The 24,133-nt window shown below is 37.7% G+C and overlaps 1 protein-coding gene across 13 annotated transcripts in view; it reads left to right on the top strand.

Annotated features, from left to right (window-relative positions):
- Positions 1-24,133, top strand: part of CTNNA3 (catenin alpha 3) — a 571,770-nt gene that overhangs the window by 322,939 nt on the left and 224,698 nt on the right. For all 13 annotated transcript variants that reach the window (XM_009676053.2, XM_009676026.2, XM_009676018.2 and 10 more), the window contains 2 exons: positions 3,383-3,463; positions 8,663-8,815. In XM_009676053.2, coding sequence (XP_009674348.2) covers positions 3,383-3,463; positions 8,663-8,815 — 234 coding nt within the window. The remainder of the gene's footprint in view (positions 1-3,382; positions 3,464-8,662; positions 8,816-24,133) is intronic.

Here is a 24,133-nt window from a genome sequence, read left to right as displayed (position 1 = left end):
GAAAACAAAGCACGGGCTTAGTTTCTGGCCTTAGACTTTTAAGTATGGAAAGCTATTTTCAGGGGAGCCTTTGAGTACAGTATGGTTAAAGTTATAATGTTGTTTTAATCCTATAGGTCATTTTAAACATTCCAATGAAGGTCCATTGCATTCTCTTCACTTCTGTTATTTTAAACCAGTATATAAATCTGTCACTGCAGGATGAACTTGCACCAGAACTCCATATCTGAATGTCCTTAAACATCGGGAATATCGCAAATCTAAGGCCCATTTTGCATGCTTACAAAAAAGTTTTATCTTTATAGTGCTGTTTACGAGAAAAAAAGTCTACAGAATGCCTATCAACATAAAGTGCTTATTGCTTTTCAGTTTCCGTAGTCAATGGCATACACAGAATTGTACGATATAACTAGGTTTATATTGATGTAGTCTCTTTATACACTCTATACACTGCCCAGTACCTGACTTTATTTATACTGTTACTGAGGAGCTGCCTGGGGAGTACAGTTGTTATAAATTCAGAATGAAACTCAAGCTCCAGGCTCTGCGTTCACTACTCCCAACACCACTTTTGGTGTGCAGGACCCAAATAGACCCTGACCACTTCTGCTGTTTGAAATCTAGCTCCTAATCCAGCTGTTGTATCTTGAGGCCCTGCATAGTGGCGTAGGTAGAATTTCCTGCCTATGTTGTTGCCAGACTAATATTTGCAAGAATCCTTTAGGACTAAAATAAAATATTTTAGGTTTATAGTTAAGAATCCAGACCTTCTGGAACACAGAATTAAGAAAGCACCTGCTCTCCCCATGGATGTTATAAAATAAATTAATTTTACTACCTTGCACTCTGCAGTAAGTCTACTTAGGTGTTTTTGAATGTGTCTAGATACTTTTGAAAAAGAATGAGTTTATATTTTTAATCATGATACCTGTTTCAGGTGGATCCAACATATACAGTGTGTTTTGTGTAGTCATATGACAATTTACTTTAAAAAATCTTTTTCCTTTTAATGAATATTTTGGGGAACTGTTCACAAGACAAAGCTTCAAACCACAGAGCTAGGTCTCTCACCTCCCTGTAGAGCGAGCAGTGTGTCTCCTGTACGGGTGATTCAGAGGGGACGCTAAAGTGGCTCCTTTCGCTCTCCAGTGACTTTTAGGGAATTTTAAGGAGTCCAGCCTTGGAGGATTTGAGTTAACTCTTGTGAATATGTTACCCCCAGTAGATCCCCAAATCAACTGGCTCCATTTGACTTGGCCACAGTAGCTGTCTCATTTATTTTGGTCCTGCTAATGAGAGTAATTCAACTCTTTTGTAACTGAATCCTTCAGTATGGCTTGAAGGGGTGTTGTTATTTGATTGACATAGTGAACACTACTAATATTTAGTGTTTTAATCCCTATGGCTGGTTGTATCCTTATGATAGATTTAGTTTGTATCTATCGCAGTACTCGAAGAGATTAGATGGTCACTTAAACAGTGCTAACAGTCTTTACAATCTACTGATCAGTGTTCAGAGGAGAGAGAGATTAGTGCAACCATTATGTAAGCATTTGTAGCACTTGAGAAATATAAACAAAGTGAGATTAAAAACCTTATCCTAATAATTATATTCCTTTGTTTACTCTAACTCTTGAATTCAGTAAAGTAGAATTACTGCTGCCTTTGTTAATACCATTAACCGTTGACACGTACCCACCAAAGGCTCCGCTGGAGATGTGTTCTCGAGTCCTTCATGGCTGTGTAGATAATGCAAACATAGGAATTTGCATCTGCATACCTTAGGATGCAGAAGGATCTGTGATACCTATGAATGTCATGATCTCCAGCTGGTGTAAATTAACTTAACTCCTCTAAAAACAGTGTAGACACCATGATTCATTTCATCTGAGAATCAGCTCTTAGATACATGCTATTTTAAATGAAAATCCAGGAGGACAGAATTTTCTGCACATGTGGTTTTTGAGTCATTCAAGCCATGTTGTCAATTCAAGCAATAGATAGGCCTGTATTGTTGGCAATAAGCAGCATTTATCTGCAGGCTATACAGTGTTCATTAAAAGCGCTTGCTTTCACTTAGTGGAGTATTAATAACCATGTAACTTAGCGCATGTAAAACATGTCATGTTAGAAATGCATTGAAATAGGAGCTGGCTATTGCTTGTCATATCTTCACTAGGGAGCCATATAGGCATTATTATGTATGTTTTACAGAATTAAACAGCAGCTGAGTGCAGGGAATCAGAGATAAAAAGGGGTGAGCTTAACTGCATGACTTTTGCAAACCAGAGCCTAGAATAATATGCACCATTTTCCTAGCCCTTTCTTAATTCCGTCCCCTGTATTAGAATAAACTATTTCAGGATAGACCTGTTTGTTTGTTTTTAACTACAGCAGTCATGAGGAGAATGTTAGTTGACAGGAAGATGAAGAGCTTTTCCAAAACAGACATGGTAGCTGCATTACTAGGGAGAATATAGTGTAGAGATGGTTGGATCTTGTTAGTTTGACTATGCCATTGTTTGTAATATACGCTTAGAAGATACTACCTCTGTCATTTTTCTAGTATATAAAAGGGGTAGTCATGCACTGTGAAGCTTGCACTGTTTTTGCTAAGTAGATATCTGAGCTCAAAGTCTGCAGAGGAATATAAACTCAGCTTAAAGGAGTAACTCAGTGCTGGGCACTGGAATAAAAATGTTACCTGCACTTTTGAAATAGTTGATAATGATATGAACACTTTGCCAGAAATAGAATGTAGAAAGAAATTAGATGATTTTGAAAGTATACAACTGATTCCTTAAAGACCTTTCATATTTCTCAAAAGCTGGAGAGTAGAAGATATGGATGATGAACGTGCTGTTAAATGAAAAAAAATTGTCCATTTTCAGTGATGTTATTTGTTTACTTTTTCTTAAATATTTTTAAAATTCACTGATTCTGTTCTATAGGAGTAAAATAATGAATGCTGCAGATTAAAACACTCTCCAACTGCACTGTAGGTATCTTAATTTATAAATTGCCTGTAGAGAGAGAACTTGATTTTTCACATGAATGTGGTGATAATGGATTGGCATCAAAAATAATAATTATGATAATGTTGTTCCATAAGTAACCGAAGACCATAAACATATTCAGAAGATAAAAAGTACTTAATTGCTTTCCTACATAACTGCTGCTAGGGTGTATGTTTTGATTCTGTGGTTTATGCTTAACATTACAAATGGGCATTTTGTGAATATCAGGATGCTCACTGAAATTCCAGAGAAACCTTAAGTACATACTGTTTTTCAAAAGCTCTGATAAACTGAGGACACAAAGAACATGATTTCTAAGAGTTCATAAATAACCATTGTTTTGTTTTCTATCACGTTTATTACAGACTGACAAGAAAGAAAGAAGTAATGCCCTGAATGTTGCAATAGACAGTATGTGCAAGAAGACAAGAGACCTTCGCAGACAGGTAATGAACTTGAGGAACTGAAAAGATGCAAAAGGAGATGTGAAAGAGGCTTATCGAAATTACTATTTTCAGCTTTCATAGTACTATAATTTGAAAATGAAGATTTTCTCTATATTAAAGAGATACTGGAGTAGTTAGGCTGTTCCACAGAATAAATACACCCCATTTTTCAAAACCGTGGGAAAAAACTCCCAAATGGGATATTGGCTGAACATATTTATATACATAGGCAAAACTCTGCATGTGTACGTGTGTAAGAGAGCATATGTACAAATACAGACTTTTTTTAGAAATATACCTGTAATGTATTTTGGAAAGACTAGATTAATTTTATTTTAAGTGAGTTTTAAATAAGTTTTAAATAAGTTTGAATCATCTTTCACTTCATCTGGTTCTGTACAGTTGTAGGAACTCATACCACACAGAAGGGTCCTTAGACCTCTTATGCATCCCAGTATCCTACAACTAATGTGAGACATGGACCAGAGCCCACAGCTTCATCATGCTGTGGAAGGTGAGCAATAGACATCAGCTGCGTTTAGGCCCTTGCAGCGGTAACAAGCGTATTGGAGAAAAATTGCAAATTATGTTGAAAGCATATAACATGCCAAGTTAGGAAGGAGAGCTAAAAAGCCACTAGCTCTTCCAGTTATGCCACCCCAACTAACCATCTGAAAATTTAAGGCCACAAAGAACATGACTATGCATTGCCTTCATCGCCTCTTGAGCTGTGGCTATTCGCCAGTGCTCTGGTGGAAGAATATCCCTCCCAGCTTTCTGCTTCCTCTTACAAGGCAGTTTATGCGTCCAGATGATGATGAAATTTCTTCCTGTCTCCCATAGTCAGACAGGAGAAGCCTTGAAAGATGAGATGAATGTAATGCAAATAAAGTGCTTACCACTAACTATCCAATTTCTCCTCATATTCTGTCAGAAATATGTTTGATTGGATACCCAGTGACTGGCATCACAAACTTAGTTTGTCTAGGAACTCTCCCATTCTCTCATACAGTCCATGAGTTTATTAAACGCCAGCTTATAAGATTTTAAGTTTCTTGACCCGATACTGTGCTTGAAAATCTGTTCAAGAACTTAGTTCCTGAGTTTATATAAATCTTTTTTAAAAATGTTTAGGCTTGATGTGTTTATGTCCAGTTTACAGTCAGTCTAGAACCAGTAGTTTTCTTTTACCAGAGCAGCTCTTTCTGATTTCTCAGTGTTTCCTTCTGGAAAGTATTTTTGAGAAATATTTCACCTTCTCTCTCCAATTCTATGTTCACACGTGTGACTTGCATTAGAATTGTTTTAGGAAGAGTTCCTTCTGTGTGTCTGAATTCCTGCTCTAGGAAACCTGAAATTTTGAGTTCTGTGCCTGCAGGTATTGCTGTAGGGTCTTGGTTATTCTGTCTCTCAGCACTTTTACTAAAAACACGAAAATTGTTATTTGCTTTATTTTTACAGCTTTTAGAGTACTTAAAAAAAAAAAAAAGAAAAGAAAAAAGAAAGAACTCTTGGGATGTGTGTACCGTACTTTGTACCGTAACTGGAATTACATTAGGCTTTTTTAGCAGATTCAGGGCTATAGTGTGCATAATATACTCTGCAAAATTGGATTTGAAGCTGGAACTTTATGAAGTTATATTTTGAAATCTCACCAGTCTAGTGCACAGTATGCGAAACTGTCAGAGAAGCACTGGCCCAGTCACTTTATCCCATGGACTTGTAGACCACTGCTGGTATCTGCTAGCACTTCAAGGCAAAAGTGTGTATCTCCCGTAAGAACAGTATATTCTGGAAGTTCCAAAAATCTCTGGCTTTTCAGATGAAATGATTTTTATTCACTTCAAGAACTTGGGTAGTATTTCTGGGGATTCTGAACTGTTTTGTTTTGATTTATTCTATTTGTTTTGATTTATTCTATTGAGCCAGAGGTGTGCGTGTCATTTCTGTGTGCAGTTTTACCTCAATCACTGCCTCCCTGCTTAGCAAAGCTGTATTTAGGAAAGAATTGCCTATTCCTTCCAATTTCGAATTCTCGGATAAATTAGCAAAGTCAATTCTTCCCTCCCATTTTTTTCCCAATGTACTGTGAATAATCTGCACAGATGTTTCTCCTGGTTGTTACACGGTTGTCAGTTTTTTTTAAAAAGTTATTCCCAAAGGTATTGTAATGTCTATGTGCTCCACCTTCGTCATGGATAGCTCCTTCTGAACACAAAGGTGATTGCATTCCCGGGATCCCTTTGAAATGGGAAAGAGAGATCCCTCACTAATAATGAAATTTTTTTTCTAGGACTTTTGCCATTGTTGCACATGAGAGAATAGTTTCCTGTGAGCACAATTTTCTGTACTCATCAGGTTATTGATGCTAATAGTATTACAGCTACAGTACAGCAGCTGCTGAGATTTTCTTCTCTACACTCTACTGTTTGTGCATGACAACCTTATGCCCCATGTTTTATAAACAACATGTTTCTGTGGGTTTTTTTCTCCATCTGCTTTGGTATCAAAACAAAAGCTCTTCAAACTTCCACTTCTCTGACAGTCTGTTCTGGAGGTAGGGATAAGACCTTGCACCTTAAAAATAAAACAAGTTATCAGACATCATCCTTCCTCTGCTTCCTCTCTTCTAATATCTTTCACTTACAAATATCAGATATATTTTAATTTTAGCACAATAAATTAATTTCCCTAGTATTGGCTGTGAGCATTTCTGGCGCTGTTCCTCTTTGGCTGTTTATATGTCTGCCTCTATTGCTACTTAGTTTCTAGCATTTTCCTCTAGAGGTGGCCAGAGCCAGAAACAGAGGAGTGGAAAAATGATCACTATGATTGTGATGAAGAGAAATTGATACCACTTCAGATAATTTGTCATTTGTCTTTTTCCTGTCCTTGTTTTACATTGCATTTCTTCATTCTTTCGTGCTACGTAAGTCAGCTTTTGAAAATCTCAGCTTCATGTATTCCTTAGCTAAACTGAAATAGGAACATAGTTCAAACTTGTTGGTATTCAATAAAGGCACGGCATTATCTTTTTTGAAGAAGAAGAAAAGTGTTTCACTTTGTTGAATTGCAGGATAGAAGAGTTCTTAGAATGAAATAATAATGATGATTGATATGTGAAAGGTTAATTAAAGCAAGCAAACCAGTTAAAAGCTATAGCGAAGAACTGAGTGATGGGAGATAAGATTAGGGTGCTGGTTTGAAAATCGGATGCCTCATGCTCACCACAAATGTGAGTGAGGTCGTTGCAGTTTCTAAAAGAAGACATTAAGACTGCGCAAGTACAACCATCTGAGCTTTGCAGAACCCAAAAGCATTTCTCTGGGAGATAGTGAACCATCAGCCCTGGGTAAGAAGGTTCCATGGTTTTTTGTTGTTTGTTATTAAATCACATTGGGCAAGTTCAGTACATTTCTCTCTGTGCAATGAACAGTAAGGTAAATGGACACACAATTAATGGAATTTTTAATTTTAATTTTAAGCAGGCGAGTGTGTCTGTGTTTTTCAGTTGGACTTTTCCCACATAGAAATTTTAACAACTAACCCGGCAGGATTGGAGGCTCAATGTATTTTGTTTCGGTAGTGAAACCTTTTAACATCTCTTTCTTTTTCATTTTTCAATTTACGGAATGGATAAAGCTAGGACTGTAAACATGACAGTAAGAGTCCCCTGCTGTACTGGGATCTACTAACTTCTGTCTCTGCAGATTACTCACGAGAACACGTAAAGTGTCCATCCAGTATATCCTAATGCAATAAGCTGCAGTCAGACAGAAGACAAAAACATGCCCAACTTACCTGTAAATTTTTGGAAGACTTTTTTTGTCCCGAGTGGCTAGTGAGTCAATAGCAGTTGGCTTTAGATGGTGAGGCTATCCAAAAGTTAGTTGGTGGAGTTTGTATTCAAATCTTGTTTTAACCATCACAGGTTTCTCTACTATTGTTTCTGCTGTGCCTGTTTACTGCCCTCTCTATAAGGCTAGCAGCATCAAAAACATTTTGTCACTTTGTGGTTTTCTAGCTGTAGGAATGCTTACCTCTGTGGAGTTTCCGTGTCGATACTTTGGAGCAAAACGCCAAGTAAAAACATTTCCTTTGGTAACAAACCTCTCAGGCATGTTTAGCAATCTTTTGCGGTCTTTCCTCTGTAGTCAATAGCTTATATAACTATATATATAAATATATTTATATAAATATATAAATATTATAATAAGCAAATAATTTATTTTGCAGTAGGGAATTGAGTGAATTTGATACTGTTGGTTACGTGCCATGTGAAGTTTTAATTGGTGTGTTTCCTGCAGTGGTCTATGATTAGAACAATTTTCATGTGCAGGTTCGTGGAAAATATCCTCTAAATGGAGAAATTTCCCAAAGATCAGTTGCAAGCTTATATTAAATCTAATTTAAGAGAGCTAATTGTAGTAGAATGTTACACTACTTTAGTAATTTAAGCAAGAAGTTCAAGAACAATTAATGCAAATGGAGAAAATTGAACATCAGACTCATTTATTATTGACCTTGCTCTATTAATCTGTTATCAAATGGCATAATCAGTAATCTCATTGATGTAATTACCATGAAGGCTACCATCTGGCTAATCAAAAGGTATCATGAAGTTTTCCAACATGATAGAAAACATCTGAGTAATTTTGCAATTATGAAAACACGTGATGTAGTGTATTTTGTATATGACTATAAACATTATTTAATAGCCTTCTCTCTTGGCATCTGAACTTGAAGAGAAGATGCTTGGGAGACAAAACCAGGTTTGGCCTAATAGTAGTTTTTCATATGGGGAATCATTTAAGTAGTCCGTTCTGTTCATCAAAGAACATGAATATGTGTCTGGCTCCATTGATTTCACAGAACTAATACATGTTTTTAGTGTCTTATGTATCTATATACACACTCACGCACATGTGCATGCACTCAAACGTGCAAACATGCATATTTAGGTAGTGCTGTGTTAAAACTGTTCCTAAAATTAAATTCAGTTTTCTGTAAAATAGGTAAATTGTAGCTCCAGTAAGTTTCCATCACATCCTGCAAATGATGCAGCAATAAACTGTGTACATGGTTTTGTTATAAAATACCAGTAGGTGATAATTTCAAAGGTCTTTATCATGAAAAATAAATATATTCTACAATAAATAGTCCAATTAGCTGATACTAATGTAATGCTTTCTTTTGCAGCTTCGTAAAGCCATTATAGATCACATCTCAGACTCCTTCTTAGATACCACTGTTCCACTTTTAGTTCTCATTGAAGCTGCTAAAAATGGAAGAGAAAAAGAAATAAAGGAATATGCTGCTATATTTCGAGAACACACCAGCAGGCTTGTGGAGGTACGTTTGCTGGAGTTACACTTTTATTGATTGTATGGTGTAAGTGACATCCCACTACACGTTTCCTTCGCTTTCTGACATGGTAAAAGAATTAAGTTTGCATTTCAGCAAGGAGTACATTAATGGCCTAATTTAATAGTAAACATATCCCATTTTTATATAACAGTTAGCAGTAAGGCAGAAGGGTTTGTGGTAGGGGCATTTATGTAGTATTTCATTGCATAGAAATTAGGTGGGCGGGGGGCTGAATTCTGCTCTGAGGGATTAGCGCAAGCCTCTCTCAAGAGATGCTCAGTGGATCTTGATCAAATGCATGACTCTAAGGAGTAATAGCTCAAAATTTTGAAAGCTACTCCCGGCACTATTTGAAACACCATATCAGTGTTAGTTGTTTGCCAGCTTCCTCGACTTTGAAAGCTTCTAGCCTGTGGAGTAACATGCTGTAGAGGAAATGGTGCTCTGATGCACAGTTTAAAGCCATGACTCCTCTGTGGGAGATCTGAATTCCAGAGTTCTAGAAATATGGGTCCTTTGGAGGCCGAAAGCATACTGACATGTATGCCAAATCAATTTGTTTGCATACATTGTTCAACCATTATTTCTTAAGGATGCTCGCTCTTAGTAATGTGAAAATGGAATTTTAGGGGGGATATTTAGAATTTAATGGACAGTCCGTCCTGCAAACGCAAATAAATACTCACTGATTTAAACAGACTCATTCACCCTGGAGCTTGAAACTCTACTGGAATGCTGAAGTTACAGATTTCACAGGAATATTATCTCCTGTGTCTGTAAGGAGTGCGTTGCTAATTTTTGTTTCTTTTTAACGCCTTTAGCACTTCTGTGTGCAACGGCAGTAATGGAAAAAGGGAAAAACGGACAATTTCAGTCTGTGGCTGAAAACTGTTTCAGCCTGAAATTGTTACTCTTGGGTGATCTACAGATAATGAAAGATAAATGGATAAACGGATGGCTAAAGTGGAAGTACGGTATGGCATTTATGTTTCTCTTCATGCTCCTGTAGTTACAGAATAATACTAGTTATTATTCTCTAATTTACAAGAGTGTCTCATTTTGATTGTGCTGCAAAATCAAATGGAAGCTAAAACACAAAGCCAAAGTTTTAGAAGTGATTTCAGATTTTTATTACTGAAACTAAAACAGCCCGAAGTGGCTTGATTTTCAGAAACGATAGTTCATCTCTGAAGATCAGACAGCTTTACTGTGTTTGGACTTGAGCCCAGATCAGCTGAAATACCCAAATCATTAGTCAATTTAAAAAATGTAGACCTAAGAATCCAATATTGATTCTCCTTTATAGGCTTGAATTTGCTTCCCAAATGCAAGGAGTAGGTGGACATCAGTGTGGGTTTGTGCTCAAGGGAGTGATGCCTACAAAAATCTACTAGGATGCGTAGCAGTTGCCTGTGGACATAAGACTGCCCAGAAGATAGCTGTCCTTAGTGATGCAGGAAAAATTATCGTGAGGTTTCTGCAATTCTTCCGTATTTATTACCCATAAAGAAAAAAAAAAAGTCACATTTCCTTTTTAAGTGTAGACATTACTAGTTCATTTCACAATGTCCCTTTGGCAAAGTGATAACTGGTCTAGACAATAATGCCTGGAAAATTTGGAGAGATTGCTTCCGGTCACTTCACTGAATGATTAACTTCAAAGCCCTTTGTTTTCTCCTTAAGCTTATTACTTCAGTGTATTAAGCAGAGCAGACTGAGAAAGAAAATAGGTGTATAGTTCATGAATGTAAATCCTAGTGGGGACCCATTTATCCAGATTGTTTTGAGGACATCAGACAGATTTAGTTGATAAACAAATTACTTAGTAAATCATAAAAAAATCATGTGGTGGGACAAAAGGAAAACTCTCATGACCATTGTATAAAAAGGGGTTCTAAATCCAGAGTAGACTAATCTTATAGTGTGTGTTCATGAATATACAGCCTGTGTTCATATTTATATTTATGGTGTTATATGCCGCCTGCAGTGAAGAGCACGTACTTTTTAACATGTTTTAAGTAACTCGCTTTTCAGAGAGACTGCACACAAGGCCATCTCCTATTGTAGAATTAATTGTTCCAAATTGTTACTTTAGTAATGCTTATATAATATGCTGCTGTTGAAAGTGAACTTAAAGTAACATGGAAGTTATCTTCTAACCCATTAGAACTGAAGCATCTTATTTAGAAGTTGCTTATATTGGTTAAAGTACTTAATGTTATCTCTAATCAAGAGCTTGATTGATGATATTCAGAGGCTAGCAAATGCTAGCCTATCAGAAGTAAAACAAAACAAAAATGAAAAAATGCTAACAGCTAAGCAAGAGACCACAAAAGGACTTTTTACATACAGAGTGATCTGAGTTTTAAGAAATAAACAGTCATTTCCAACAGCATTAGCTAAGAAAAAGACAACGATTTACAACAACTGTTTTGTGGAAAGAAGAACAATTCAATTGGTGTAAGTGGAATAGCATTTAAATACATTAAAGGTGTAAGTTGGAAGCATGTATTGGTTTTGAGACCTTAAAAGCCTTTGAGCTGAAAATGGGTGTATTTTTTAACTTAGCAGTAATAGAACACTGCACTGTTGCTTTAATTTGTCAAAGGATAGAACAGGTAGGTAGATTTAGATCTCTGTAATCGTGGTTTTCCCCAGCGTAACCCATTCTTCAGAAATTCAGTACTGGCAAGCATGTATGCAGCTTGGTTTCCGATTGAAAATGGTGCCCAGAATAATTGATATTCCATAGGAATCAGTTATATCTAAAAGTGTTGCAAAAGGAGGGAGCCTGGTCCTGCAAAGAGGACAGGACAGATAAGAAAGCAGATGAATTGGCTCAGAGTTCCTGCTACTTCTGTTATCTGTTTATTTATCACAGAACTTCTTTTTCTTGGTGAAACTTCTAATATATAAACACCTCCTGTCCTCTTTGGGACAGCTGACAGCTTTTGCTAGGGATATATTTCACAACGTGGTGTCAAGTCTGCTATCAGTAAGATTTTGAGTTGGATGACAGGTTAATTCAAGATCCCATACAATATTTCCAGAGTTTGTGTGAAAGTAAGCATGCTTCTTCTCATTTGATAGGAGAGTACTTAAATGGTAGTTACAGTTTCTGTGTTGGCAGGGGAGGCTTCACATTCTTGTCTGTATTTTTTTTCCTTCCTTTGCTACTTACAGTTCATTGTTATAAAACCAGGCAAACAAAGCCCCTTATCGCTGACAGGTCATGAAATAAAAAGCCAGAAAGCTAGTCCTGTACATCATTGCAGAACTGGACTTGATCTTCTCTGCAAATGAGAATAACAAGTCAAGTATTGGGGTTCAAGATCATGGGTGGCAAATGCCTGGTTATGGAATACAAACAGAAATCGTAGTTTAATGTAAAATATTTTGAAAGCTAAACAACTAACAAAAATTTGTTGCAAAAAATGACATAAGACAGTAACTATACTAGAGAAGGCTGGTAGCTGGGGTAGATGAGACACCAGACAGTTTTACTGCAACTAGTAAGTTAGTTTTACGGTCTACGTGTATTTGTCACAAATATGCCAACTTCACATCCAAGGAGTACAGATGTGAGTACTGAATGATAGAGCAAAGGGCACTGACACAAGTGATCCAGGGTATTTTGTTCAATACAGAACACCTTATTTCTCGGAAGGAAAAAGCTTTTTCTTTTGTCAGTTGCAAATAGACTTTATGGAACATGGGAAACAGTGAAGCTGCTTGCAAGTGTTTAGACCAGAAAGCGAGCTCAGATGCTGGTAGTCCCTAGCACGCAGGAACTGCCTTCTCTCTTGAATGACAAAAGCTAAGAAAAAATATTTATGTTCTCAGTGTCCTTTTTTTCTGAATATAAAACAGACTAGGGATAGATCTGAGCCTATGTAAGCCTTTGACAGCCATAGCATTCTGCCATAAAGAATTTCACAGCCTGACTATGGGTTGTATAGCGTAGTATCTGTGCAACTCCCACTGGATCATTTCATTCACTGCCTCTAAATTCTTGTACTGGAAGAGAAAAGGCACACCAGTCCCTATTTTCCTTCTCCATGTCACTCATTGACTTCTGTCATATCCCTCTTCCATTGTCTGTTTTCCAAGCTGAAAAGCTGATCTTTTAATTTTTCCTTGTTTGGAAGCCATACAAGGACCACCTTGCTGCCTTCTCTGTACCTTTTCCTTTATTGTTCATGGGGTGGTAGGTCAGAACTGTGTATGCTATTGAAGATATGGGGAAATCATGGGTATAGGGTGTATAGGGTGCCTTCGTGATGTTCTCTGTTTCCACGTCTGTTTAATTTCTAAGAATTCCTAACTGTGTTCTCAGATCACTGATGAGCACTGATTGCAACTTTCACTGAGCTTTTTATCATAATCCCAAAATCTTATTCCTTAGAAGCACTAGTCTCCTGAGAGTCCATCATGTACATGTAGTAGTATATTATTTTTTCCAAAATACCTTACCTTACATTTATCTAGATTGAATTCCATTCAGTTCCATTGAATTCCATGTTATCATTTAGTCATCTAGTATCCTGAGGTCCTTCTGCAATCTTCATAGTTTGTTCTTTTGCTTACTCCTGTGAATAACCTGGGAACAGATGCAGCAAAAAGCTTAATAGAAAGGTAATGCAGGCACTGTGACCACAAGGAAACTTCTGGCTCCTAGCTATCTCCCAGCTTCCTGCTCATTTGTTCTGGGGGGCTGAAAAAAGGGATGCTAATCTATCTGTTCCAGCCGTGAATTACTGGTTACTTAGCCACTCTGATCATTAGGGAAGCCCCTGGTTTCCCTCCCTGTCCTGTTGGATGAGTAGCAGGATCTACAGCCCTGGATCTCTGCAGTGGACATACAGTACAATTAACAATCAAGCCCTTCATTGGCAACCTCAGAGAGGGCATTCTTCAGTTGCTTTGGTGTGGAAACAGGACTGCCGATTTCTGATTACTCTTTTAAAATATATTGATGGCATAAGAAAGCTATTTCCTCTTCAGCCTATAATTTTTTGCTCATGAAGATACGGACTGTGAAATCAACTGTATGACACTGTTTGCCAAAGTTTAATTGTCACCAAACTGAGGAAACAGCTTTAAAAACATGCAGGTTTTCCTTAATCCAGTTCAGACTTGGCTTCTCTAAGTCTCGTCTTTAAAAATCACTGTTTCAGCTCTGTACGGTAGTACACCGTTCCAGCTGAACATGTTCCACAATCCTATGAGGCTTCCGAACAACATCATTCAGCTGGGGTGATAATGCTAGTGTTGCACCAGTAATTCATTTGATGATATCACTTCAAAAACAGACAGGACAACACGTATTGTTCTAACAAAGGGACGATACTGTGTTCTAAAAATCATCGGCGAGCCTTAATTTAAATCAGCGTTGTTTTATTATGTATTCTGATATGTGCTTTGTAAATGTTAGTATGTACTTTGTTATTCTGTGATTCTAGGTCAGCTGTAAATGTTGCTCTTGTTACCGTGTCTATAAAACCAGTTTCATTTTCTTTTGACGGTTAATTTGCTTGCAAAAATTTGCAAATTGAATTTCGGAATCTAGAATCAAAGACCTATATATTTGTTTATTTAGCTCTCCAGTCCCCGAAATTTGATTTTAGTATCGCAGCCATCATGTCCGGTGGTGAAAGATAATGCAGCGATTTGATGTAACTCCATTTTAAGTAAAACAAACCACTGATATTTGTGTTATTGCCAAATTAAGCATTCACTTGTCAGTTCAGGTTAAAACAAGTAATAAAAATAACCCCCTCCCCCACAGTATACACCAGTATTAGTTCATTTGTTGTTCAGTGTCATTTGTTTTTCTTCTAAGTTGAAAAAGTCACTTAGGTATTCTGAGATTGATAAAGTGTATTGATCTTTTTTTCAATATAAAACCTTATTTATGCCATTTACTTTTATCCCCGGAGAAACATTTCCCAAGGATGATTTATCCTGCTTGTATTAGGTGCCTGTCTGTCTCCTTTGACTGAATGACTATTTTAGACTGGATGTCTAATATCTAAATTGCTGAAGTGAGGTGAGATGAACTGTACCTTGAGAGATAAGCGTTCATCTCTTCTGAGACATTATGTTACGTTTTATTGTGTTCCATTCAGCCGTTTTAATTAGGTGCTCTTCAGGGCATTTTTTTTCCATCTGTTTTCGAAAAACTGAAGATATGTCAATAGTAGGTTATGATATAGTTTGGTATATAAATACAATAGACTGAGTTCAACATTATAAAAACAAAGGTTCATCTTCTCAGAACGATTCCAACAGTGAATTTGACATGGAAATTGGAAGTGCTGCTTGAAATACCAAGAGAGATTTTCTGCGGTTTCTATTTTAATCTGAACATGACAACTCTTCTCAAATAGAAACAATAAGTCTTGTGAAAGATCATACTTTTCTTCCTCTTTGAATGTGAAATGTTAATTGAGCTAAGCTTAAATTGCCTGCTGTACCATCTCAGCGCTCATCATGTAATTTAAGAAACAAACAGTGTCTTCAAAGACCTTTGTAAATCAGCTTGAAGAGTCATATGTTATGACTTATGAACATCTTTCTTCGGAAGTAGCATTTGGAAGTTACAGTCTTTCTCTTGAAAACTGATTTAAGACATAAGAATAAAATATAGATCCATTTTTCTTCTGGAAGTATGTATATAAATTTAGTGAAGTGTAAAACATCAGTGAAAGGAGAAGACTGAACGCCACACCAGACCTGGTGTGATGAGGTCGTCAAAGGTCATAGCAGTTACTGAGAATACTTTCTTCCTTGTTTCCTCGCTGTCTCTCTCTCCTGAGGTTATTAGCTGCTCCCTGCCTTTGCCCTAGATGTACTTGCTTCTGTCAAAACATGCAGGGACACTGGGGACATCAGCTGTGCTTACCAGGAATATTAGCTGGTGCTTTCTGGACAGTGCTAGTATCTGGTAAGCCTGAACAGCTGCAAAGAATTTGTGGTACCTCAGTGAACATCTTTAGCAATCTTATAACCACACAGTAATTGCACAAAACAGAATCCCTTAGTTGTAAATGTTATGAGGTGAAAAAAAAAATGTTTTTAAATCGCTCACTTTGGCTGTTACAGTGAACACTTCCCATATATGAAATGAACACTCGGCAGCGGAAGTATTTTCACAGGTACCAAAGCTTATATAAAACACTCTTCAGAAAGGAGGTTATTCTGTTCCTTACGTTGCTTATATATTACATCAACTATTCATGCATCTGAACTATGATTTTGTGAAACTGAAAAACTAGGGTATATTGTAGAATGAGAAAAAAACAGCCAGATTTAGATAAAGATTCTATCTATATCTGGGAGCTTTGGTTAAGATAAATTCCCATATGCTACATTTCAGTTAGAAAATATGTTTTATTAATTAGAATTGCTTACTATAATGCATCAGTTTTGCTTTTTTCAGTTTTTCAGTTTTTGATTCTTCAGTTCTTTTGCATTTCAAAAAGGGAAGATTAACTGTTGAGATTTCACACATTTAGGTTTTACTTTGAAATGTCCTTTCATTTAAATATTATAATGCGATTGCAAATCTGATTGAAATATTTGATTATATGGAAACATTTTCAAACAACCTTGTATTTTAGAAAATTTCTAAATTAGCTCTGTACTGAATCTGATTGAAAGCACTATTTAAAATTATGGAAACTACCACAAAGCAGTTAGGAAAAGCCTTAGGCGACTTGGCTGCACCTTCCTTGTAACTTGCCTTTTTCTAATGGACGTACGTTGTGGCCCTCGTTTCTCTCCTAATGAAGATCAGCGCAAGCGCTGATTTTGAGAGAGAGCAAGGAAGTTTGTAAAAGTGAAAAGACAGATGAAAGGGAAGACTGAAAGTTCACATCTAAACCAGGAAAAAGCCCATCTTTTGTAACTAGAAATTTCTTGTTTGGGAAAGCTGACAGGCTGTTCTCCTGAGCTCATCTATCAAAGAGATGTAATGCTTTCTGAGAGGAGGAGTGATAGGCTAGGTGAACTTGAGATTAAAAAGGGAATTAGATAGGAGCAGGGAAAAATCGTCTGATCATCTTTTCTTTTGGCACAGATGCAAATCTCCCACTGCAGTCAGCGTGTAAAGATCAGCTGTACCAAGCTGAGGCTTAGCAGTTTAATAGTGAAAGTGGAGATTATGATGAGGGAAGCTTTGTGTTCCTCATTTCTTTTTTCTCAGTACACCAGTGCCTCATATTCTCTTTAGTTTGATCTAATAACACTGACTTCAAATCTACTGCTCTGATGCACAAACTGGAGGGTTTAGCCTATTGCCTAATTCTTGCCCTTGTTTTCCAGTCTTGACTGTGTTCCGGTGTTTCTGTATGACAAGAAATGCTTGTTTCTAGGGACTGGGATTTCTAGGAGGAAACCTCTTACTGATAAAGGAGGAGCTACAGACAAGACATATATTTAAGTGTATCAATGTTGTAATGTATTGATTTACATTACAGAATGCTGCATGGATCTGCTAGTGTTGTTGAAAAACAGGTTCATCATTTAACCTAAGGATTTCCAGCACGTGAAATCTAGCACATCTATTTTAAATGAAGTTGAAAGACCTAAAGGAGAAAAATCTTTGGTTATAAAAATGAACACACAAATAAATTGTTTTGTCACTGTTTAGTTGAACAAGATACAGGATGCATAGAAGCATAAGCTGCACAAATACTAACAGGATCTTAAAGTAAGTTTATTTTATGACAAATTGTAAGTATCTTGAATAAAATAACTTGCTTGCTCTTGGTTCTTCAGCTGCTTCTAAAACTAGCTTCTGAAAACATGAGGCTGATGTCCTGCCTGTCCTGGGAGAGCTTTGCTTCACAGCTTGTAATTTGGGTCCAAGCATTCCTCAGTTAGTAGAGGGCCCATAGCCCCTTCTCTGGGGAGGCTGGTTGTCCCTGCCTCTGGGTATCTGAGCACAACAATAAGGATAAAGGAAGTTACTTTAACTGCCTTCACTGGAGAGGTGATAGCTTCTGGCCACTCTAACATGATCCGACGATTATATGTAGAATGGCTACAGTCGGGAACTAGTACCTTATTCATTTCTTTATTTTTATTTAAGTATAAATAGCTTTTTAGTTTGTTGATTTGGGGCCTTCCTACTTAATCTAATACCTGCACCTAGAAAATTTGTTTGAACTAATATGAGCCAAATTCATAGAAGTGCTCATCCTTCGCTGAAATGAAGTCCTTCAAAGATGGTGCTTATTTCATTTGTGTTGCAATAGCACTGTAGAGACTCCAGGAACTATTGTGGTCCCTAGATCTGGGGAAAGAGGTGAGACATAAACTGGAGAATGAGATAGAAAGTGAAAATGAATCTGTCCTGTGGATCAATGACAGAGCCTGGAATAAAAAAGAGGTTAAGTCAGTTTAGCTAACTTAAAATCAGTCACCATTAAACTCGGTTAACAACATCCGTTTAAGAGTTTATCTGAATTAATTTTTTTCTATTTAGAAAACCATTAATTGCTGCAATTTCTATATGGAAATGAGGCTTGCTATATTTATATATATATGTTGCACCAAGAAGTGTGTCGTTTTTCACTCAATGCTATTAGAATGCCATTTCAGCAATCTATACAGAAGGACTTACATATGGTACAAGTGAAATGTTTTCTGGGTTAACGTATTAATCAAAGTATTTGCAAAACTCAGCAGAGTTGAAACAATAATAAGTATTTAGCAATCAAAATTGATCTATATTGACAGCACTTGAATAAGGAAGACTACAAGATAACACTCTTTTTCCTTTCTCTCAAGCAAAACAGAGGGCCACTGGCTCTTGCACTAGAGCTGTCTATGGCTCTCTTTAGTGGAAAACTCCCCTGCTGAAGGTCAGCTTCATCGTTGAGTCTGAAACGTAATCATGATAAGTTGCTTTTCATTTTCTATACAAATAGTGTGTACTTCTCTTCAAATACAAAGGGAAAATTATCACTGCTTCCATCTATTGTATTGACATACGCATAAGAGGTGATAGCTCTTATTTACCACTTTGTATGTCCTATTTTGTATGTAATTTGCCACACCTTTGTGTGTTAAATTTTGTATATACTGATCCAGAAAAATTGGTTCAGAGCAATTCACCATGGGTCTGAAAGAAGCAGGCAAAAGAAAATTCATCAGACCTTTGTGCTGTACTGAGCCTAATCTACAAGATGAAACTTTCAAGCAACCTGTGATGGCTAACGTTTTAATCTCTGAGCATCCAGTAGGTAAGGATTTTTTTTCAGCTCTTTTGTTCAGAACTAAGAAGCATGGAAGAAAATTTTTTTTAATTCTGAAAACCAACAAAAAACAGACTGGCAGTCTAGAATAACGCTTGCATATTTTCCTGGCAGATAGAAGCTCAATCTGAAATGAAGTTTAACAGTCCAGTAATGAATTTGCTTTATATATTAAAGGCATAGCCTCAGAAAGTACTGACTTTGTGAGTACTTGATTTCTTTCTACCCCCTTCAAAGAGAATTAGGAATTAAGTAGTCTCAGCACTGCAGGATCACCCATTTCTATGGGATATCATCCCAGAGTGGTCAACACTAAATCAAAAGAAATTGTAATGTTTAATTAATAGTACTTTAGTTTGATTTTACTGTATATTAAAAAACAAAACAACTTCTGTCAGTGCAAAACTCCCCAACAACTGCATCTGTAGGTCAAGTTGACAGATTATTGTAACGTCTTTGTTAAGTTTCAGGTTATCAGAGAGGGCAGAATCTTTTATTGTACTTCTTCAGAGCGTAATAAAAAGTCAAGAAATACTAATCATGTTATGTTCAAGTTTATAATTTCAGACAGTTCAGTGATAAGGAATTACATCCCTAGACATAAGATATAAACCGTGGGCTTATCAGTATTTTGATGGCGCTTTTTGTAGTTACTGTTCTTCTTTTGCCTATAATATGCTTTCAGTTGTATCGTCATGTGTGTCAGTGTAGCACATAAAGACCCTAAGTTTAAGAGTATAATGCCTTTTTTGCATTACAATTTAACATCTATTACTCATGTACATAGCCACGCAGAAGGGCTTTTGTTAGAATGCAGGATCATTGTAAATGTTCTTGTACAACGCAATCTGCAGATACAGAACTGAAGTGTGGTCTTCTGCTTGAGAGAGCATAATATCTAAGTAAGAAACAGGAAACAGTTAGTATGTACAGATCCTTAGTGCGCAGAAAAAATGAGAGAATATTGGTCAGCAGTTTGGGAATAGAACGCACCTGTCAGCAGCCTTGGGTCATTATTTGTAAGAAAGACAAGCACTTTTAAGCACAATCAATATTTAGGAACCCGAAGTGGATTGTTACCACATTACCACACTAATGTCTAGAATCAGTCGGTCCTTGACTTCCAGATACATACATACGTTTCTAAAATCACTTCCCCATATGCTAACATCTAACCTCACAATTAGCTCTCCTCTCTTACTGCACATCTTTTTTTTTTCTTCAGACTAATTTTCAGCTAGTTTCCACGGTGCTTTACTTTTGGAGGAAAATTACCTTGCTAATTTTTATGTATTCTTTGTTCGACTGTGTGATTCAGAATTCCCTTTCAGTGCTCCATTGGTTTTGTCTGACTTTTTCACTTTCGAGAGAGACCAGTGTACAGCCTGCTAAGGCAGGGTTTAGTTAAGGGCACGTGCTTGAGATTTGAGCAACTAAGGTTTCTTTGTTGCAAGTTCTTCATTGCTGCAGTTCAATTCAATCCAAAGGTCTTAACTGGACATGCACACTGATATATTTCAGCAATCCAGCTCCTGACATGGTTTGCTAATTTTAGTAAATCTATGATTAGATAGGTCTCTAGCAAGCAATATCACTCCAACTAAAAAATAAAAAAGACCAACCCCCCCCCCCGACACCGTCACTTCCCAGTTTTCTCCTTTTCTTCCCGTACCAGCTCAAGTTTTTTCTGTGCTGAAGGCTCTGAGAATTTTTTTTCAGCAAAGTGACCTGTTTGTCAAGATGATGGAAATGACAGCTGTCAATAAACAGCCCAGGCAGCCTCGCCAGTGTACCTGCAAATTAAATTCTGCAGTGGCAGTTTTTGTTCTGTTTGGTTGTTTGCAGACAGCATGCAAAGGGGAAGCCTAAGGATGATAATGGCATTTGTGGGTGTGCGTGGAACTACTACTAAAGTGAAAGGCAGGACAGGAAAAAATCACAAAGGTCCTTGCTTTAAATTCGAATAAGAGAAGCCTGCAACAGTAATTGAGACATGGCAGGCAGATGGAAGGAAGCCTTTAAAGACAAGTAACTTGTTCGTGGTGTATTGGAGCTTGGAGAAAGATGCTTAATGGAGTGCTAATATGGTCAAAACAGGGATTTAAGAAAATTAATTCCATTAAAATAGTCAATGGCTTAAAGTCAAGCATGCACTTCTAAGTGTATGTACACTTTAAGAATCTCAGCCTTACTATTTTGGACCTCACTGACTTCCAGCACCTTGCAGCAAGTCTTGAATGCATAATACGAGAAATTTTGCCCCTTGACGTAATTAATCAAATAAGGCCCAACTTTCCTTTTACTGATCGTGCTTCGGGTGATAAATGGTGACATTTTCATTGATCCTCTTAATCACATTCTTTATTACATAAGTGTGAGGCAAGGGAACAAAACAACCAGAAGATTTATCAGACTTTCTATGTCTGAGGGGCATATCTCAACAGCTAGAAGTATCACCCACCTAGTACCGTGAGGCAGGAGGTATGACAAGTTATATGAGCTCTGAAAGGCAATTGTCTTGATTGAACATGGACTCTTCATCATTATAAACCTGTGTAACATTTTTGCTGATGCTGTAAGGACAGCTGACACAGAACTGAAGGAATGCATGGCAGTGCCTTGTTTCTTGGGTTACTGCAGAAACCAGGTCTAGAAGTTTCTCTAGTTGTTATAAATTGTGATGATAATTGTGATTCCATTTGGTGTCTCCACAAGTATCATAGTTTTGATTCAATATTGATTTGTATTGACTTCAGGATTGATGAGCTGGTATCCTGTAACAGAGTAATTCCGAAGGTGCAAAAAGGCACAGGTCAGCTGGGTGTAAACCTCAATTTACTAAAGCTTGTGTTTCTTAACTACCAAATACCTAACTTTTTGTGTGTGTGCTGATGTGTTATAAAGTTAGAGCCGTTCTTTTCGAGGATTTCTCTTTCCTGCAGCTCTTTTTTACACGGGCGCTGTGATATCTGGTAAAGGATGAGGTTCATGCTGCTCCATGGAAGTGCTATTGAATTTTCTTTTACAAGAGCCTCTTTGTGAAAATTGTCAGAATTGACTCTGTTAGAGGCCATTACCTTCTCTCAAAGGATCTGGCCCCCATTGGGTCAAATTGGGCAAAGGGATCTCAAGTTATTGAGGACAGACAAATACACACACACACACACACACACACACACACACACACACACGTGTACACATTTCTTCCCATACGTTTGTATGTATGAATATATACACACACACACACATGTATACATGCATGTAGGTATAGAGAGGATATATGCATTAATTTCACCTCTTTCGGAAACCAGATTCCTAGCCTATAACATTAGGTTGTGTCATCAGTTGTTATTCTGTAAGCTAGGAGAACTCAGTGCTATTTCTAAAGGATCTGGCAACAGTTTTTGTTTGCTTAATTTAATCACTTCTCTAGTAATACTCTTTCTGAATATTTTACTACTGCTCTTGAACTAGTATTTTTTCCCCCACTACCAGGGTGGTGCTTTTTACAAGACTGTATTTAATAATTTGAATTCTGGAATGCACTGAAATAACAGAGATGTTTCTTCTGAAATTCAGTTTGTGCAGAACACTTACAGAGACTAATACCCTGTTTTTGAGGCAAGAAAATCAAATGACGTTATAAAAATGGGAGAATCCTTAGGAAATGTTTTCTAAACCTTTGAAGTCAATTAACATGAAATAAAGACATCCAGTGACATAGAAACATTATATGTTATTACAACATTTACTCCAGATACACTACATGAGCTAAGAGACCACCTCCAGCTCCACTGCCACTGGCGTTCACTGTCTGTAGGTGGCTTTTCACAGGGGCTGCAGGAAAGCAGCTCCTGACGCCGCCGTTCACGCAGAAAAGAAGGAAAACTAATAAAAGGGAGAGAAATTAAATATTCATTTAAGGGATGAAGGAAGGGTAAAAATGAATGAGGATTAATTATATTTTTTTACAAAGTATTCTAAATGTAGCCTATAGTGAATGCATAAGAATATACTGTAATTTTCTATGTGCTTGTGGCACAGGTCAGATTCTTAGCACTGGAGCAGTATTTTGTTTTGCTTTATAGACAGCTTAAATAGTTATCTAGCATACAGAGAAGGATGTATTTCATTCTGAATGATTTATGGATTGTTTTATAATCACTGTAAATGCAATTGGCATGTTTCATAAATAGCTTCCCGAGCATGTTTACAGTTTCGCATTTCCATTTAAATTTTCAATTCAGTTTAGTATGTAAGTTTTTTGAATAGACATGGTGTATTATACCCAGACCGCATGCGTGTCTAATAATAGGTAATCATTATTCAGTGGCAAAAACTAAATTAGAGAAAATGAAACCAGTGCCAGTATGAATTCAGGGTATTAAAAAGCAGCTGTGTGAAAATAAACTTTAAAACAAAAAGTATCTTTTCAGCTTCCCACACATCAGGGCGGTCTAACCACCGCAGCGCCGGGCTGACGAGAGCAGGCGCCGCTCCGCCCCGCTCCGCGCCCCCCCCCGCGGCAGCGCCCAGGCCTCGCGGCCGCCCTGCCCCGCCCCTTCTGGAAGGTTCCGCGGCTCCGGCTTCGCCCCGCCCCGCGGCAGCGCCCAGGCCTCGGCCCCCCTCCCCCCCCCGCCCCGCCGCGGTCGTTCTGGAAGGTTCCGAGGCTCCTGCCCTGACCCGCCCCGCGGCGTCGCCGAGGCCTCGCGCCCTCCCCCCCCCCCCCCCAGCTGCGCGCAGCCAGTTCTGGAAGGTTCCTCAGCGCCGGGCAGCCGCGGCGGGGTGCTGAGGTGGGAGGTCGGAGGCCGGTCTTTGGTGAATGAGGGCACATCCCGACCAGTGGGAGTAGGTAAGTGGGTTTGTCTAGCCTATATTTTCCTATAAAGTAGGCGTTTTCGTCTTTTAGAAGAAAACTTCCCGCTTCCGAGCCCGAAGCTTTTCAGGATTCTTAGTCCTCTGGTGCCTGAGGAGAAAACCATACGAGCAGGCAGTATGCAGTGCGCTGTGTGCCGAGTAATTCTGGCCGCTAAAAAGCGTG

This window comes from Struthio camelus, chromosome 7 (genome assembly GCF_040807025.1).
Source record: "Struthio camelus isolate bStrCam1 chromosome 7, bStrCam1.hap1, whole genome shotgun sequence".
Classification (NCBI taxonomy): Eukaryota; Metazoa; Chordata; class Aves; order Struthioniformes; family Struthionidae; genus Struthio; species Struthio camelus.
Note: the sequence above shows the minus strand (reverse complement) of the source record. Positions and strands in the feature narration are given on the sequence as shown.